General features: G+C 42.9%; 1 protein-coding gene across 1 annotated transcript in view; it reads left to right on the top strand.

Moving 5' to 3' along the window:
- Positions 1-18,572, top strand: part of PIK3C2G (phosphatidylinositol-4-phosphate 3-kinase catalytic subunit type 2 gamma) — a 170,973-nt gene that overhangs the window by 35,305 nt on the left and 117,096 nt on the right. The window contains exons 9-11 of the mRNA XM_030215213.1: positions 568-690; positions 6,324-6,357; positions 14,403-14,598. Coding sequence (XP_030071073.1) covers positions 568-690; positions 6,324-6,357; positions 14,403-14,598 — 353 coding nt within the window. The remainder of the gene's footprint in view (positions 1-567; positions 691-6,323; positions 6,358-14,402; positions 14,599-18,572) is intronic.

Below are 18,572 nucleotides of genomic sequence, written 5' to 3'. Positions count from 1 at the left end.
TTGCAATCCAGAGGTGGCCGGTTCAAATCCCAATGCTGCTACCTGTGATCCAAAATCCAAATAAATAAAGGGGGTATCAGAGGCATAGCAAAGGTATGGACATCCTTCTCACAGAAACATCCACATTTTGGACATCCTCAACTGCCCGTGGCAGGGACGGAGGCATAGCGAAGGATGTCCTTCACCCATACTCTGAGATGGGCATCCTCGCTTTCCATTATCGCTGAAAATCAGAAACGACCAAGTCCTGGGGACGACCATCTATCAGGTCGACCTAAATTTGCTGATTTGGGCGTCCCCGACTGTATTATCGAAACGAAAGATGGACGCCCATCTTGTTTCGATAATACGGATTTCCCCACCCCCTTGCCTTGCCGTTCCTTGTGCCTGTTTGTTTACTTTGCTGTCATTCAATGGATCTGAGAGGACCTGTTTCTAATCCTATGTATACTCTGGATCTGACCCACTTGGCTTAGAATCCAATCTCATAAAATGTTTTCACTTAGAATTAAAGGTTTCAGTAATGTATTCACAGCGTTATACCTTGTTTTATCTTGACATTAACAGCATGGAATGAATGATCTTCTAGAAAGCATCAGGGCAATCTGCTACCTGCTTTGTTCTGTTGAAACGAAAGCAATTACTGAGGCTCTGGGGAAGCTCCGCATGGCGTTGATGATGAATGAGCAGGTATGGTATTGCGTAGCAATGTGCACTTTTCTACCTATAGCAGAAAATTCCCTCTGATCCATTGACATTTCTTTCACGGGGTGATCAGATGGTTCCTTGAACACCTGTGACCCACTGTGGCATTGACCAATACATCTATGTCACATCATGGCACAAGTAAACTCAAGATAGCAGAAACTCCACTGGCCATTCTAACTCCTATTCCTCTCCCTTATCTGTCTATTCATTCCATCTCCTCTTTCACCCTATGATGTCTACTAAAATGTTTTATTTCGTATTGTGTTGACATTGCAAGTAGTATACTATGCTGTACTTTGTATTGCTATTTGAATATTTTTACTGCTGAAATTGTCTGATGCCTATGTTTGACTTATTGTTGGTGTACACTGCCTTGGGTGAATTTCTTCAAAAAGGTGGTAAATATATCCTCATAAATAAATGTATGTTGGCAGCTTTTGATTCCCATTCAGATAATAAGATGTACCCAGTCTGCTTTGAGAATAGACTTGAATGAGAAGGTCTAGAGCACCACTTTCCAAACTGTGGGTCGCGACCCCAAATGGTGGTCACAAAATAGACAGTTTGGCATCTTGACCTAGGTAGTTCATATAAATGTCATCAGCCCACACCTCTGAGGGGGTTGTGTACTTTCTGTGGCTGTGATAGTGGGATTATTATGGCCACAGAAAGATTGATAATCACAGGTCTAGAGGAATCGGTTCTGGTGACTGTTGCATCCTCTCATCTCCCTACCACAGAAAAATGCATTTTCAAGGAACAACTGCTGAATCTTTCCCCATAAGTGATAAATTTAGGGCTGGGGCACATGTTTTTTGTAGACTTTTTTTTTTTCCCATCCAGAGTTATAGGAGATTGCATGTTTTGGTCATTGCGAAAGACACATGGACAGACTTTGTGCCCTCCCTTAATGGTAAACTGAAATTTGGAAATTTTTGAAAAATCCACATATCACCAGAAAAGCACTTGTATTTGGTGCCACCCACAGCAAGGGAAACCATTTTATGAACGGGAAGGCGGTAGAACGAGAAGACATGAAATGAGATTGAAGGGGGGCAGACTCAGGAAAAATGTCAGGAAGTATTTTTTCACGGAGAGAGTGGTGGATACTTGGAATGCCCTCCCGCGTGAGGTGGTGGAGATGAAAACGGTAACGGAATTCAAAAATGCGTGGGATAAACATAAATGAATCCTGTTCAGAAGGAATGGATCCTCAGAAACTTAGCGGAGATTGGGTGGCAACACCGGTAATTAGGAAGCAAAGCTAATGCTGGGCAGACTTCTACAGTCTGTGCCCTGAAAATGGCAAGGACAAATCAAGTTACAAAAAATCTGGAAGAACAAATCCAACAAACCAAGTTAAACCATAAACTCACTATAATAAACTTGGGTTCAAAATAATTTATCTTTTTTTATATATGCACTTTAAAAAAATGCTATAAAGTGTTTTAAATTATTTTAAATGTGCTCAGACCATACCGTTTACACCCATTATATCCCCAAGAGGAATATGTGGTGGTGTCACAATGGAACCATCATTGCACATATGATGTTCCACCTCCTAATATTTGTGTATGTACATACAGCTGAGCCCAAGTAGATCTTAATCACCGGTGTATGCGTATATCTATAATACATATGTATAGGTCATAAACTACTCACATTAAATACTGTTAGACTTGAGCTCAAACCCCCACCCATAAATTATGGTGCATTCCATATTACCATCTGATACATGGATAATAAAACATACAATTCAACATTTGTTTGAACATAAAGGAGGTATATGTTAATTCATGACACCCTGATCTCACTTCCCCTACGTATCTTACATAAACCAACCCACAATGCGATATACACACATATTCACATAATTATTTCACTTCCCTTGGGGTATATTGTGCTCGTGCTTGTGCTTCATTAAAATCACATATCATTCATCCATTCCAATCTTGCCATCATAATAACTGCTCCCTTTAAGGGCAAATCAAGGTCAGGTATACATTTAAAGTAGCACAGACGAGTTTATCTTGTTGGGCAGACTGGATGGACCATACAGGTCTCTTTATCTGCTGTCATCTACTTGAACATGTTGAAAAAGAACTGTGGCATGACTAGGGAATGTTTACATGTAATGAGTGCTTCACACACGTGGAAGACACAGTTTTGCTACTTCTGCCTGCAAGAGGTGGATTTTGTAAACATGCACAACTGGAGGGGGGGATCCAGTTTGTCCCCTTAGTGTGGATAGAACTACATTTGGGAAACATAACAAGAGGTGAAGTTGGGACACATGAAGTCAGAAGAGATTTTAAAAAAATGCATGTTTGATTTTGTAGTGTTGAACCCCTGCTTTTCATTCCACTGAAAGAGCATTTGCAGAGGATGTGCAGATGTTGTACCTGCCTATGTAGGCGATTTTACAGGGAAACTGCCTACGATTCTTGTAGCCAGGGCCAGGTCAAGGGATCATGGCACCCTAAGCCAACTTCCTTCAGTGCCTCACCTCCTTCAACCTGCATTGGCACTCCTCCTTTCCTTGTAATTTGGTATCATCCCCTCTCCCCCCTCCCCCCACCACTAATGGTCCTGCAAACAGCCAGGAAGCCTCTGACCAGCCCCTGGGTTTTCCTTCTGTCCGTCCTTCCTCCTCTGATGCAATTTCCCGTGAGCTGGACACTGGTTGAGGGAACACTCAGGGGCTGTCCAGAGGCTGCCTCTTTTCATGTTGATGCTGCCAGTAGGTTTGTAGGACCATAGGCAAACAGGTAAGCGGGCAAGTGGGGTGGTAGGAGAAGAGGGGGAAGGAGACTAGAGATACCAAAGCTGCTGGGAGAGGAAGGGCAGAAATGCTTAACCATGGCAGTGACATTGTGGCTGGGGATTTTGGCACCTTTTATGGCCAGGGTCCTGAGTCAGTGCCTCATCTGGTCAAATGGTTAAGCCAGTCCAGATTGTAGCAATATGGCTGGTTCAGAATTTCCCCCTAAAGAAATCATTGTATCAGTTGCAAAGGATTTGGGGGGGGCGATACCAGTACCTGAACAGTTCTTGTCATGGATTGTTCAGAGGAGCTGAAAGCCAAGGCCATCTGCTTTATGCTCCTGCTCTGTGTTGACCCAAACATGAAAGAAGATGCAGAGAAGGAAAGCAAAGGAAGGGCTTTGAGTAAACCTGGCAGGAGAGACTTTCTTTGTTTTTTAATGGATTCAGTGGGGAAAAAATGGAAAGAAACAAACAAAGAAAACCATGTATATTTTTATGATAAAGAACCCTGTAAGGATGTGCTAAGTATTTTTAGCTGATCTAAACTGGCCACATAGGTAGACAGGGTGGGCCACTGGTGTGACCCACAATGCACCTCTCTATCTGTGAAAGGCCACAGAAGTAAAACACATTCTGCAAGATTAGTACACATTTTTTTCCCCTGTTTATATTGATTTATTAGTTTTAACATTTTTATTGATGACACTCTGAAAAATACATCATTGTACGCACATAACTGATGTGACAGAACACACTCTCAAAGAAGAGGATATTGAAACAATACAATCAACAAACATTTTTCTGAGTGTGTATATGAACCTCATACGAAAATATCACGCATTTGAGCATTATGAAATGAGTCCTTTGTCCTCTCATTTTTTAAGTTTCCTTTAATATGACTTTTTGCAGACTGTGCCTTATTCATTTCCAGTGTAACGACTGGTCCCTCTCTCATGCTGTTTTCTATCATGCACACAGTAGGTCTCCGGATGTGAAAGACCTTTTCCTCCCTGTACTATATCTGTAATAGCTTTGTTTCAGCACAAGACTCAGACACCTGATGATTTCTATCCCAGGGGATAATAAAGTGTTGCTCAGTACCTCAGGAGGAGTAATCCAATGACCTTGGCTTCAGGCTTCATCTGCCCCTATCTTTTGTTTTCACCTCTGGATCATCACCTGACTTATTCTGGTCCCCCCCCCCCCCCCCCCCCCCCCCACACACACACACACACACAACCTATCCACTCTCACACGTGTCTGCACTAGTGTTCACCTTTCACCTACGTAATGGACAAAACGCAACTCTTCCGATGTACATTTCCCCAATGTGGTTATGCCACATGAACTTGATCTTACCACAATATCACCCTGTATTTGTTCACACCGGAGCCTGCAAAGGCCTCTCTGGTACTATGTAAGCCACATTGAGCCTACAAATAGGTGGGGAAATGTGGGATACAAATGTAACAAATAAATAAATAAATAATATTTCTATCTTGTGCTGCACGCGAAGCTTAGGCAGGCAGGAATGCACGAGAATCGATGGGTCAAGGAAATGATCTGCAGATCTTAAACTTGTGGTTTGAGAATTAATGGGTGGGTGCAAAGCTCAGAAAGGATAAACACAAATCCCCCTTGCATTGCTTTAGTTATTGTGACCCCATCATTCATCCGGTTTTGGACTGATTCAGCCAGCATTAGTAACTTCTGGAGGGGGGGGGGGGGGAGAAGTGGGATATTGAAACAGAAGGTTCACCGGCAGACTCCCAGACCTGTCTCTTTCTGCCCCTTCCATATACAAGTGATCAGACTGCAGATATCGGAGTTGAGCAATCCTCAGAAAGTTCATTTCTAGTTCTCATGAAAAAAGCTGCTGAAACCTGACTTTTGAGTTTCCAGCTAGCGTGATTAGGTCTTGTTTGGCTTAGCTGTTCCAAACCAAAGAACTCTGGGAGTCTGGAGATTTTGTTTTTGAAAGTAGGTATTTATTTTACACAGTTTTCTTGGTAGGTTCAGCAGTCGTGGAGAGCTGTCAGTGGAATTCTACTGCTGATTCAATGATCTGAATGAATTCTTTATCATTACAAGTCTGTTACAACTGAGAGATTTAACATATAGTAATATAGGACAAGGCGTTTTATTTTTCCATTATTTGAATTTACAGCCTGTGGAAGTGGGGATCTCTCTTTAACCCCCTCAGGGTTACTGATCACTCTTCAAGATCCTGGTTCATTGGACATTCACATACCACTTCCACTTTCTCTCACCCTTTCTTCCCAGGCTCTCGGCCCACCCAAACAAGTCCAATGTCCAGTAAAATATATGAAATGTATGTAGCTGCCCCCCCTCCTCCTTCTGAATAATCACATCTTCATTTGATTTTCCTCTGATTGATTCATGTAATATTAAAGGAAAGAAATGGAGGAATAAAGGCAAACGAGAAAAGGGTAAGGCGTCCTTCCAGAACTGACTTGATGCATTAGTGCTGGTTGGCCAGTTTTCTTATTTAGTTACATTTGTACCCCCCACTTTCCCACTCATGGCAGGCTCAATGTGGCTTACATGGGGCAATGGAGGGTTAAGTGACTTGGCCAGAGTCACAAGGAGCTGCCTGTGCCTGAAGTGGGAATTGAACTCAGTCCACCACCCTAACCACTAGGCCACTCCTCCGCTACTGCAAGTTAAGGAGTTGGCTTCCTGTTGAAGCAAGGGGAATCTTTTACCTCTTTATAACATGGTAATGTTAGTTAGTTAGTTAGTTATTGAGTTTCTGCATCATTTCTGCTGTTCAATTGACAGAAGAAGCATTAACTCTGCAATAATATTCTGTCTTTGTTTCATTGTAGAGGATGTACCAGTACAGCGGAAGTCCAATGAAAGGTTTTATTTTTGACTTTATTTCTATTTATTTATGTATTTTGTGATATGACTTGAAATTATGTGCTGTCTGCAGCTCAGATTTTATTTATTTTTGTTACATTTGTACCCCGCGCTTTCCCACTCATGGCAGGCTCTATGCGGTAGGCAATGGAGGGTTAAGTGACTTGCCCAGAGTCACAAGGAGCTGCCTGTGCCAGGAATCGAACTCAGTTCCTCAGTTTCCCAGGACCAAAGTCCACCACCCTAACCACTAGGCCACTCCTCCACTGTTGCTACTATTTGAGATTCTACATGGAATGTTTTCTATTCCACTAGCAACATTCAATGTAGAAGTCGGCCCTTGCAGATCACCAATGTGGCCGCGCAGGCTTCTGCTTCTGTGAGTCTGACGTCCTGCACATACGTGCAGGACGTCAGACTCACAGAAACAGAAGCCTGCGCAGCCTTCTACATGGAAGGTTGCTAGTGGAATAGCAACATTCCATGTAGAATCTCAAAGAGTAGCAACATTCCATGTAGAATCTCCAATAGTATCTATTTTATTTTTGTTACATTTGTACCCCGCGCTTTCCCACTCATGGCAGGCTCAATGTGGCTTACATGGGGCAATGGAGGGTTAAGTGACTTGCCCAGAGTCACAAGGAGCTGCCTGTGCCAGGAATCGAACTCAGTTCCTCAGTTCCCCAGGACCAAAGTCCACCACCCTAACCACTAGGCCACTCCTCCACTCCAAGCAAATGGGTCTTCATTATGCCACGGGGCAAATTGGGCAGACACATCGGTAGTCATTTGAACAGCGCTTCTAAAATGATATGGGCTCAGGCATTACTGGGGGCAGAGGCTGTGCAGGACTAGGGGGGAATTGCAAGACGCACAAGTATGTTATGAAAGAGGCGTCTCTGTGCCTCAGGACAGGCATAAATGTGTGTGGGGTATTTTAAGTAGTGCATTTTAAAACAGGCACAATACAGGCACCACTGTGACTTCATAGGCTACACCCCTGTCATAAAACTATTAGGGAGGGGGGTAGCCAGAAAATGTGTCTTTCATTTTTTACATTTCAAAACAAGTATCTTCAAGAGTGCACACTATCCCCTGGATTCTATGAAGATAGCCCCAATTTGGGTGTAATCCTAAGTTGCACGCATCTAAGGACCCTTTTTACTAAGGTGCACTAGCGCTTTTATCATGCGCCAATGCTAGAGACACCCATAGGAAGAAAGAATATGAGTGTCTCTAGTGTTAGTACACGCTAGCGTGCCTTCAGCGCTTTATTTTTAAGCTAATTACTCTATATCTATATTGCTGGCCTCCCACTTAGTCACCTCTCCCCTCTCCAATCGGTTCAAAACTCTGCTGCCTGTCTCGTCTAATCTATAAATGTACTCACTCTGCTGCTCCCCAGTATCTCTCCACACTCGTCCTTCCCTACACCCCTTCCCGTGCACTCCGCTCCATGGTTAAATCCTTCTTATCCGTTCCCTTCTCCACTACTGCCAACTCCAGACTTCGCGCCTTCTGTCTCGCTGCACCCTACGCCTGGAATAAACTTCCTGAGCCCCTACGTCTTGCCCCATCCTTGGCCACCTTTAAATCTAGACTGAAAGCCCACCTCTTTGACATTGCTTTTGACTCGTAACCACTCGCCTCCACCTACCCTCCTCTCTTCCTTCCTGTTCACATTAATTGATTTGATTACTTTATTTTTTGTCTATTAGATTGTAAGCTCTTTGAGCAGGGACTGTCTTTCTTCTATGTTTGTGCAGCGCTGCGTACGCCTTGTAGCGCTATAGAAATGCTAAATAGTAGTAGTAGTAGTATATCAGATATTTGGGATGTGCATTCATTTTGGCAAAAGGTGAGAAATGAGCATATTTTTGGTTTATATATCTTTAAATGAATCAAGTGGATGAGAGGCCATTTTGAACCAAATCCTCATTCATTTCCAGTGGCAAACCATGCCTGCAGGGGGGGGGGGGGGGGGGGGGGTGACAGACAAACCAGAGCTCCTGAGAGAAACAGAGAAGGCAGAAGCATGAGACACTACACCACCATGTTGAAACTTTTCCACAAACAGCCGATCAAGTCTATCCTTGCCTCCCTTCCCCCAAATCCTTTGGTTAATATCTTTATATTTTGAGTAGCAAAGTGAAACAAAGCTGTAGCAGAGCACCATTTTCTCTCCTGCATTCAGAGTGGACTGCGAGAAAGGTGCTAGCTATGAAAAAGAAAGCCTCTCAACACCACAGGCATGGCCTTGAGATGGGGAGGGGCTGGTTTTCTCTCATTATTTAGCAGAGTAACTCTTTTTGTATTGATCTTTCAAGCAGTCTGGGTATGGGTCCTGAGCAACTTACTAAGCAAAGTGAAAGTAGGTGAAAAAAACCCACAGATGGCAAGCTTTGGGATCTTCCTGCTAATGTAGGTGTTGTATCACCCCATCCCCATACTGTGGGGTCTTTTTGCCAGTGCTGGTGCTGCAGCACCCCTGTCCCCATGCTGTGGGGTCTTCTTGCCACTGTTGGTGTTGTATCGCCCCTGTCCCCATACTGTGGGGTCTTTGTTCCACTCTTTATGCCATGTTGTAGCTTTGATCTTGGCTTGGAGCCTTCATGTCACTGTCCTTTGCCTCTCTTTCATTTCTGTGGGGTATTCTTGACTCTGTGGCAAATGCCTGCCAACAAGACTTAAGCAAGTTTGATTAAAAGTGGATGGAAAATCCCACTGCTAATATGCAAAAGTGCTTTTTTTATTGCCTTTAATAGACCTGAATGATCCCAATAATTTGGAGTCCAAAGATGAATAAAATGGAAAATTGACCCAAAGTTGAACCAGTTTGAAAACTTTTACCATGTACATCCCTATTGGATATTTTACGTGTAATAATATGGAAATTATACATGAAAACTATTTTTTTAAATGTGCTGTGACCTTGTTTAAGTATTGTTTAGTATGAATGGGAACAGTTAGCATTTAGCTCAAGGATATTCGGTATTCACTGTGTCCTATATTACATTGTTCAATGTGCTGTAATTTATCTGCTACTTACTTAAAGTCCTGAATCACTACAACTGGGGCTGAGTGTTATTCAATAGCGATGAATGTACCTACCTCCCAGCAAGACTCCAAATGCACAGACCATAGGGAAGAACAGGCTTTTATGTAAATATCACAGCTTCTCTTCATAACAAACTCTTGTTAAGCAAATTTTGTTTACTACAAATGAAAACCTCTTTTAAGCCAGACAATTTTGTCTGGTAATCACGCAACTCACAAGTAATGCTGAAATACCACCTCCCTGCACGAGGGGTAAAAGGACACTCAGGGAAGACAAAGCCATAGCGGAGAGATTAAATGAATTCTTTGCTTCAGCCTTCACTGAGGAAGATTTAGGAGAGATGCCGGTGCCAGAAATGATATTCAAAACCGATGAGTTAGAGAAACTGAATTAAATCTCTAAAAACATGGAAGAAGTAATGACAAATCGAAGAGTAGCAAATTGCCTGAACCGGATGGTACTCATCCCAGAGTACTGATAGAACTGAAAAATTAACTTGCAGAACTATTGCTAGTAATATGTAATTTATCTTTAAAATCAAGCATGGTACTGGAACATTGAAGGGTGGCCAATGTAATGCCAATTTTTTAAAAAGTTTCCAGAGGTGATTCAGGAAATTGTAGACTGGTGAGACTGACATCGATGCTGGGCAAAATGGTAGAGACTATTATAAAGAACAAAATTAAAGAGCATATTCAAAAGCATGTATTAATGTGATAAAGCCATGAGACAATGCCAACATAGATTTAGTGAAGGGAATTCTTGCCTCACCAATCTACTACATAGTAACATAGTATTGGTGTGAACAAACGTGGATAAAGGTGAGCCAGTTGATATTGCGTATCTGGATTTTCAAAAGGCATTTGACAAAGTACCTCATGAAAGGATCCAGAGGAACTTGGAGAGTCATAGAATAGGAGGTAGTGTTCTATTATGGATTAAAAACTGGTTAAAAGATAGAAATGGAAATGGGACTTGATATACCACATTTCTGAGGTTTTTGCAACTACATTCAAAGCGGTTTACATATATTCAGGTACTTATTTTGTACCAGGGGCAATGGAGGGTTAAGTGACTTGCCCAGAGTCACAAGCAGCTGCAGTGGGAATTGAACTCAGTTCCCCAGGATCAAAGTCCACTGCACTAACCACTAGGCTACTCCTCCACTCATTCCACCAATAAGAGCCAACCTCATCAGTGATGTCACAATGACTTGATTGCCCAATACTTGGCTCACTTCTGATATTGTGATGTCATAAGGGAAAGGGGGAAAGGGAAATGGGACTTGATATACCACCTTTCTGAGGTTTCTGCAACTACATTCAAAGCGGTTTACATATATTCAGGTACTTATTTTGTACCAGGGGCAATGGAGGGTTAAGTGACTTGCCCAGAGTCACAAGGAGCTGCAGTGGGAATTGAACTCAGTTCCCCAGGATCAAAGTCCACTGCACTAACCACTAAGCCACTCCTCCACTCAGTAAATAGAGAGTAGGGTTACATGGTCAGTATTCTCAAAGGAGAAGGGTAATGGGGTTCCTGAGGGGTTTGTGCTGGGACTGCTGGTTTTTAGCTTATTTATAAATGATCTAGAGATGGGAATAACTAGTGAGGTAATTAAATTTGCTGATGACAGAAATTTGTTCAAAGTTGTTAAATCGCAAGATGATTGTGAAACATTACGAGAAGACCTTACTGGAAGACTGGACGTCCAAATGGCAAATGAATTTTAATGTGAGCAAGTGCAAAGTGATGCATGTGGGAAAGAGGAACCTGAACTATAGGAAAGGGATCTAGGTGTCATCACTGATGATATGTTGAAACCTTCTGCTCAGTGTGTGGCAGAGGCTAAGAAATCAAGTAGAATGTTAGGTGTTATTAGGAAAGGAATGGGAAACAACAATGATGATGTTATAATTCCTTTGTATCGCTTCATGGTGCGACTGCTGGTCACCGCATCTCAAAAGGCCCAGTGGCCTTCTCCCTTCCCCTACTCCCCAAATACAAGGGCACAAGGGGGCTGGAGGTGGAATTAGAAAAGATACAAAGTAGAATTAGAAAAGATACAGGGAAGGGTGATAAAAATAATAAAGAGGATGGGATGACTTCCCTATGAGGAAAGGCTTTGAGGAAGGGGGCAGGGCACCACCATTTTGAAGGCGATGCCCCAGGAGGAAGGAATGCTACTCCCTCCTCCCTTCTCATAATACAGGAGGAGGGAATTTGGAGGGCACTAGGCCACCAGGGCAAGTGGAGGGGTGGGGGTAGGGGTAGGGTTGTCCACTAGGCCACCAAGGACTGTTGCTCTCAGGGGGGTTAGGGGGGCTACAGTTCCACCGAACCTCCAGCCCCCCCCCCCCCCCCCCCCGTGCCCTTGTGTCATTGGGGGAGGTAGGAGGGAGAAGGCCACTGGGCTACCAGAGAAACTTTTTTTTGGGGGGGGGGGGTTGGAGGTCCACGAGACCTCCAGTTCCTTGTGTGCAGGAGGGAAAGTGTTCTGCCTGTCCATCAGACCCCCCAGGACTGACAGTAGCAGCCTGGTCTGCCTGGCTTGGATGGGGGGGGGGGGGAGGAAGAGAGGAGAGGAAGCTGGCATAGGGTTAAGGTGGTATTCCTCCCATGCGATTAGAGTGTTGTGCTCTGTTCATATGGATGGACTACTAGAGACTGCTAATTTAGAAGTCTTTTTCTGATTGTCTAGATATATAGACACACCCTGGATTAGCTTTCTGTTAACAGGGACTTTAGTGATGTACAGTTTATTGTCTGTACCTTGCTGACTACCAGGAGCCCTGCCTTAACTTGTCTGCTGTAATGTTACGTCTAAGCATCCTGTGGTTAACCTCTTGCCTGAGTCAGGTACCTGCTGGCTTATTCTCATTGCAGTGTTTCAGAGCAGTGCAACATCTCACAGGGAATAGCAGCAGAATTGTCTTTAAAGACCACTTGTTTTCTTTCTGAATTTAATTTTTTTTATTATAGAAAAGGGTTGACAGTCATTTGGTAGCTTCTAAATAAACAGCGCAAAGAATTTCCTCTAAGAAACTCAGTTGTCGCCAGTCCCTGGATGGACAGTGCGTGCCAGATCCTCGGACCACAGCTTACGGAAGGGAAGACCTCTCTATACCCCCTTTGGGGTGCTGATCACTTTTCAAGAGACTAGTTCTCCCGATGTTCACGCACCACTTCCAGTGTCTGTCACCATTTCTTCCAAGGTTCTTAGTTCATCCAAAGAAATCCAATGTCCACTCCAGAACTATTAACAAAAAAAAAAAAAATGTATTTTACTAGGGAGGGATCTCTTATTCGTACACAATATCTGTTTCCTCCAAAATCTTAAGTAACAGCACAGAGAGGGGTCCAAAGTACAGAACAAAAGTCCAAGATACAGCAAAAAGCACCAAGAGCCTTGAAAAATGGGACACAGTTCCTTTAATCATAAAAATCGATTTTCCAATATAGACCCCACACGGGCCGTGTTTCGATTTACATTGCCTGCGTCAGATGTCTGCATTGAGCATAAATAGCAATGTAAATCAAAAACAGATGAAAACTCTGATTACAGCATAGATAATTAAGCTTATTAATAAAGCGAGAATAAAAAAGTATGATGTGTAAAACAGACATACATGTAGAATCTTTAGACTAAAAAATTCTTGCCGTTGCTATGAGTTTCCAAGTTTATTCAATAGTTGATATACTGATTATTATTATTATTATTATTTATTGCATTTGTACCCCACATTTTCCCACCAATTTGCAGGCTCAATGTGGCTTACAGAGTGTTGTTATGAGAAGGTCATGACACGATCTTGGATACAATCAAGAGTAAGCAGAAGATGGATGAGGAATTAGAAAAGATGGTGTTAGATAGGATAGTTTAGGAGATGTATTTTATTTAGCTGTTTAGGGTGGGTTGAATGGTGACTTGTGACTTTAAGGGTTCTTTTTGTAGGCTCTATTGAAGAGATGCGTCTTTAAAGATTTGCAAAAGTGTGGCGTATGCTTGCTTATATTTAAGTCCTTTACAATTGGGAAAGTTCAGATTGAGGAATTTGCGGGCTGATCTCTTGGCGTTTTGGGGCGGTAGGTCCACAAGGTTAAGCATGTACAACGGGGCGTCTGCGTGAATGATCTTGTGTACGATCATGCAGATCTTGAATTCGATCCGTTCCTTGAGTGGTAGCCAGTGAAGTTTCTCTCTTAAGGGTTTTGCACGTTCGTATTTGGTCTTTCCAAATATGAGTCTAGCTGCGGTATTTTGGGCTGTTTGGAGTTTCTTAATAGTCTGTTCTTTGCAGCCAGCGTACAGAGTGTTACAGTAGTCCAGGTGACTAATTACCATAGATTGTACCAAGGTGCAAGATGATTGCTAAATACCATCTCAATGGTCTACGTATAAGCAAGAAAGGAAATTGCATCAGAAAATATCATTTCTTCTTTTATTAAGGTTATCAATAGAAATCAAACAAAATCAAACATGGAAAAGAAAATAAGATGATACCTTTTTTATTGGACATAACTTAATACATTTCTTGATTAGCTTTCGAAGGTTGCCCTTCTTCGTCGGATCGGAAATAAGCAATGTGCTAGCTGACAGTGTATATAAGTGATAACCTTAAGAGTGGACTAACACGGCTACCACACTCCTCTTCTTTTATTAATAACTCCTCCCCGCATAGATTATCATACTTCAGATATTTCAGGAGGTGTGAATGAAGATGAATTTTGGTGAATGTGATCAAATAGGTGCTTTAAAGGATGAAAGGAAGCAGTGAGGAGCAAGTCTCCGAGTCTCCGTTTACCCTGATAGTTGGCTGCAGTATTTAAACTCGGGTTTAGATGACTTAAATTTAACTGACTGGTTTCAGCTTTCACTCACTGGACTGTGTCATTTGATTTATTTTAATGGATGGAAATTAATTGACTGCACTTTCCAGATGACCTTACTTCCTTTTTAACTCTGACTTTTTTTTTCTTTCTGAAGTTTCAGCTGAGACAGCGATGATGGATCTCTCCAGTGCCATCTCCCATCTTATCTTCATCTACTGCACCAGCTTTCATGAGGACCTGCGACCTGTCAAACTCCTCCCAAACCTTTCATATACTGAGGCCGGTCTGGAGTCCCACTTCAGTTTCACGCTCTGTGCAGTCCATAATACTCCTTCTGACTGGATGAAAAGGTCAGGAAAAAAAACACCCCAACATTAGAACATAATTACACCACTAAGGACTGTAGGTTTGGGCTCCTAGGCAGAACCAGTGGTAGAATTAGTTCCTCATCAATATGCCATATTCCGTGACTCTCGCTGAAAAATAAATCATTTTACAGCTGACTCTTATGACACTGATTTGCTGTCTCCAATCAGACCTAGCCTGTGTATATCACTGTTTAGGGCAGTGGTTCCCAAACCTGATCCTGGAGGCACCTCAGCCAGTCAGGTTTTCAGGATACCCATTATGAATATTCAGCAGAGAGATTTGCATGCACAGCCTCCATTGCATGCAAATCTATCTCATGAATATTCATTGTGGATATACAGAAAACCTGACCGGCTGGGGTGCCTCCAGGATCAGGATTGGAAACCGCTGGTTTAGGGGATGATGCCAGAAGTGTGGAACAATTCCCCCCACCTCCCTCCGCCCAGTATTTGAAGGGTGATAAGGATTATTTAAGTTTCCATACATTAACTGTCAAGCGCAATCCATGCCTGCTTCTTGCTCCAGGCCACACTGTGCAGTTAACGTGGAAATTATTGCCCACCACTCTCTCCTTTAAGCTGGGCGCATGTGCACACGCATGCACACAGGTCAGAAAGGGAGCGCGCATGCCTGGCAACTGCACTCAAAAACTTTTTTTCTGGCTTTCTTTGTCATGAAGGAGTGGAGGAGTAGCCTAGCGGTTAGTGCAGTGGACTTTGGTCATGGGAAACTGAGATCGATTCCCACTGCAGCTCCTTGTGACAATGGGTAAAGTCACTTAACCCTCCCTTGCCCCAGATAGATTGCTTTGGATGTGGTTGCAAAAATTGTAGAAAAAAAGCGGTGAGCATAGGGCTACATACCAGTACGTTGAGCTGAGGCTGAAAACTTGCACACACGGACAGAAAAATTTAGAGAGAGAACATTGTTGCACCTTGTCAAGCTGACACATTAACTGTTGGCATGGGCCCCTGCGCTAAACCGCAACCAAATTCTCAGATCAGCTGCTCGTAATGATTTAGTTTAAAACTTGAAAAAAAGGTTAGAGAATTTGTGTATTTATTTATTAGGATGTATTTACCTTCTTTTTGAAGGAATTCACTCAAGGCGGTGTAGAGTAAGAATAGATAGAACATGAGCATTAGGCAATTATAGCAGTAAAAATATTTATTTATTTGTTACATTTGTATCCCACATTTTCCCACCTATTTGCAGGCTCAATGTGGCTTACATAGCGCCGGAGAGGTGTTTACAAGATCCGGGTGAAACAAATACAAAGTGATGTCGTGGTAGAATAAAGATAAAGTTCATGTGGCACAGCCACATTAGGGAATCGTTCAACGGAAGAATTGTGTTATGTCCATTACGTTCTTTATTGATGCTGTGTCGCGGGGAATCTGTTGGTTGTGTTGGGTCGGTAGGATATGCTTTTTTAAACAAGTGAGTTTTTAGCGCTCAAATAACAATACAAAGTATGGCATATGACTCAACATAAACGCCTGATATCAGCGACACAACAACACCAAAGTTCGTAACGGCCTTCACACAACTCTTCAGCTGTATGATCCCTTTACAACCTGAACCTTATCCTTCCACAACATCACCTTGTATTTGTTTACTCCGGAGTCTCCAAACAGCTCTCCGGCACTATGTAAGCCACATTCAGCCAACAAATAGGTGGGAAAATGTGGGATTCAAACGTAACAAATAATAATAATACTTACAATGTCAACACAATACGTAATAGAACATTTTAATTGACAGTGAAAGGTATAAGCAAACATGGAATGGATAGATACGAAAGTAAGGTGACTAATTTAAAGAAAGGTGCACATGAGGTCAGAGAGATGGTTAAAAGCTGTCACTTTCACTTTTGCTTCATCTGATTTGCCTGGTCAATAATGTATATATTTTTTTTGTTACATTTGTATCCCGCAGTGGCTTAGGAAGGGGGGGGGGGCGGTGGGGCAGTCCGCCCCGGGTGCATGCCGCTGGGGGGTGTTGGCGCCTCGCTGTTTCCTTGCTCTCTCTGAGGGGGGGTTGCACTCCAGAGGGGGGAGGGTGCGTCACACTGCACCTGGGGGGGGGGTGCGCAGCGGCGACCCGCCCCGGGTGTCAGCTGCCCTTGCGACGCCACTGGTATCCCGCGTTCGTCATAAACCACTACTAAATGGACTTGGGAAAAATCCACAATTCCAGGAATAACATGTCTAGAATGTTTGTACGTTTGGGAAGCTCGCCAGGGGCCCTTGGCCTGGATTGGCCGCTGTCGTGGACAGGATGCTGGGCTCGATGGACCCTTGGTCTTTTCCCAGTGTGGCATTACTTATGTACTTATCATCTTCAATGTATTCTCTTGTATCACATGTATTCTTTTACAGTTCTGCGTCTGTTTGTATACATAGAAAACAGCTTACCTATATACACACACGATAACAAGACCAAGTTTTTTCTCCTTAGTTTAAGTCTCATACCAAGGTCTTCTCATTTTGTTGCTGTGCTCTTAGGTGACCTTGGTAGGCCAGGTCTGCATTAGGCAAAGTCTAGTGTGTCTTCAGCTATGAGCAGGGTAGAACTGCAATCTAACTCAAAGTAACTTCACGTTTTCATTGGATTGATTATTCTTCAAACCGCTGCCTGCTCACATTCCTTCCTCAACCCCTGTACAAACTTCAGTTTGCAGAAAAACCAGGACGCCGTCATCCGAGCAGTCACCGCGCTGTGGAAGCTGCACTTTCAGAAGCTTCTTTTTAATATTCTTCACATCCTACTCGCTGTTCTCGGCATTTCAAGAAGCTTTTGAAAGTATTCTTAGAACTCCCTCCCTTTAACACTTGAGTTACCACCACCCACAAATGCACAGTACCTGCAATTAGCAGTAAGCTCACAAATAAATCAGCAAATTAATTTAGGCTTCTCTGGTTTTGTATATCTGTACTGAGAGAAACAAGATTGACAAAGATATTGGGAAGCAATAAAGATTGCATTTTTTATTCACAACTTAGAAATCCAGTCATGTCTTCATGTTCCGCTATTACAAAACCATGAAATTGCATGTAAATACAAATTATTGACTTGACTTTGAGAGCAGAGAAAGATGCGCTGGTGGCAGGTTAAGGCAAGATAGAATCCCTCCGTTAGTTTCTCTAAAGCAGACGATGCTTTTTTTGAATTCTTATCTCCTCAATATTTATCATGCCATACTGTCTGTATGCAACAGTAACACAAACTCCCTCAGGGGCCCTCTTACGAAGCGGTAGTAAGCCCAACGCAGGCTTACCGCTTGCTAAAAGGCAAGTACCGCTGGGCTACCGCAGCAGCCTGGCGGTAGATCCCTCCCCCAGCGTGGCCATTTCCAGCGCTGCAAAAGTATTTCAATGTTTGTAGCACCGGTGTGTGGCTGATTTCTAAAGAGTGTTCTGGGATCTTGCCAAGTACTTGTGACCTGGATTGGCCACTGTTGGAAACAGGATTCTGGGCTTGAAGGACATTCGGTCTGTTCCAGTATAGCAACACTTATGTATTGGGGTTCTGCATGGAATGTTGCTACTCATTGGGGTTCTACATGGAATCTTGTTACTCTTTAGGATTCCAGAATCTTGCTGCTCTTTGGGGTTCTACATGGAATGTTGCTACTCTTTGGGGTTCTACATGGAATCTTGTTACTCTTTAGGATTCCAGAATCTTGCTGCTCTTTGGGGTTCTACACGGAATGTTGCTTCTCTTTGGGTTTCTGCCAGGTACTTTTGACCTGGATTGGCCACTGTTGGAAACAGGAAACTGGGCTTGATGGACCTTCGGTCTGTCCCAGTATGGCAATACTTATGTACTTATGTTCTTATATTCTCTCTCTGGAAACTGGGAAAACACCATTAATATCTGGAGTTCCAAAAACTCCAAAATTCACTACTCTTTTGATTTTAATTCTGGCTGACCTCCCTGGATATATTTTATT

The sequence above is a fragment of the Microcaecilia unicolor genome, chromosome 9 (genome assembly GCF_901765095.1).
Source record: "Microcaecilia unicolor chromosome 9, aMicUni1.1, whole genome shotgun sequence".
Taxonomy (NCBI): domain Eukaryota; kingdom Metazoa; phylum Chordata; class Amphibia; order Gymnophiona; family Siphonopidae; genus Microcaecilia; species Microcaecilia unicolor.
This window is presented reverse-complemented; position numbering and strand designations above follow the sequence as displayed.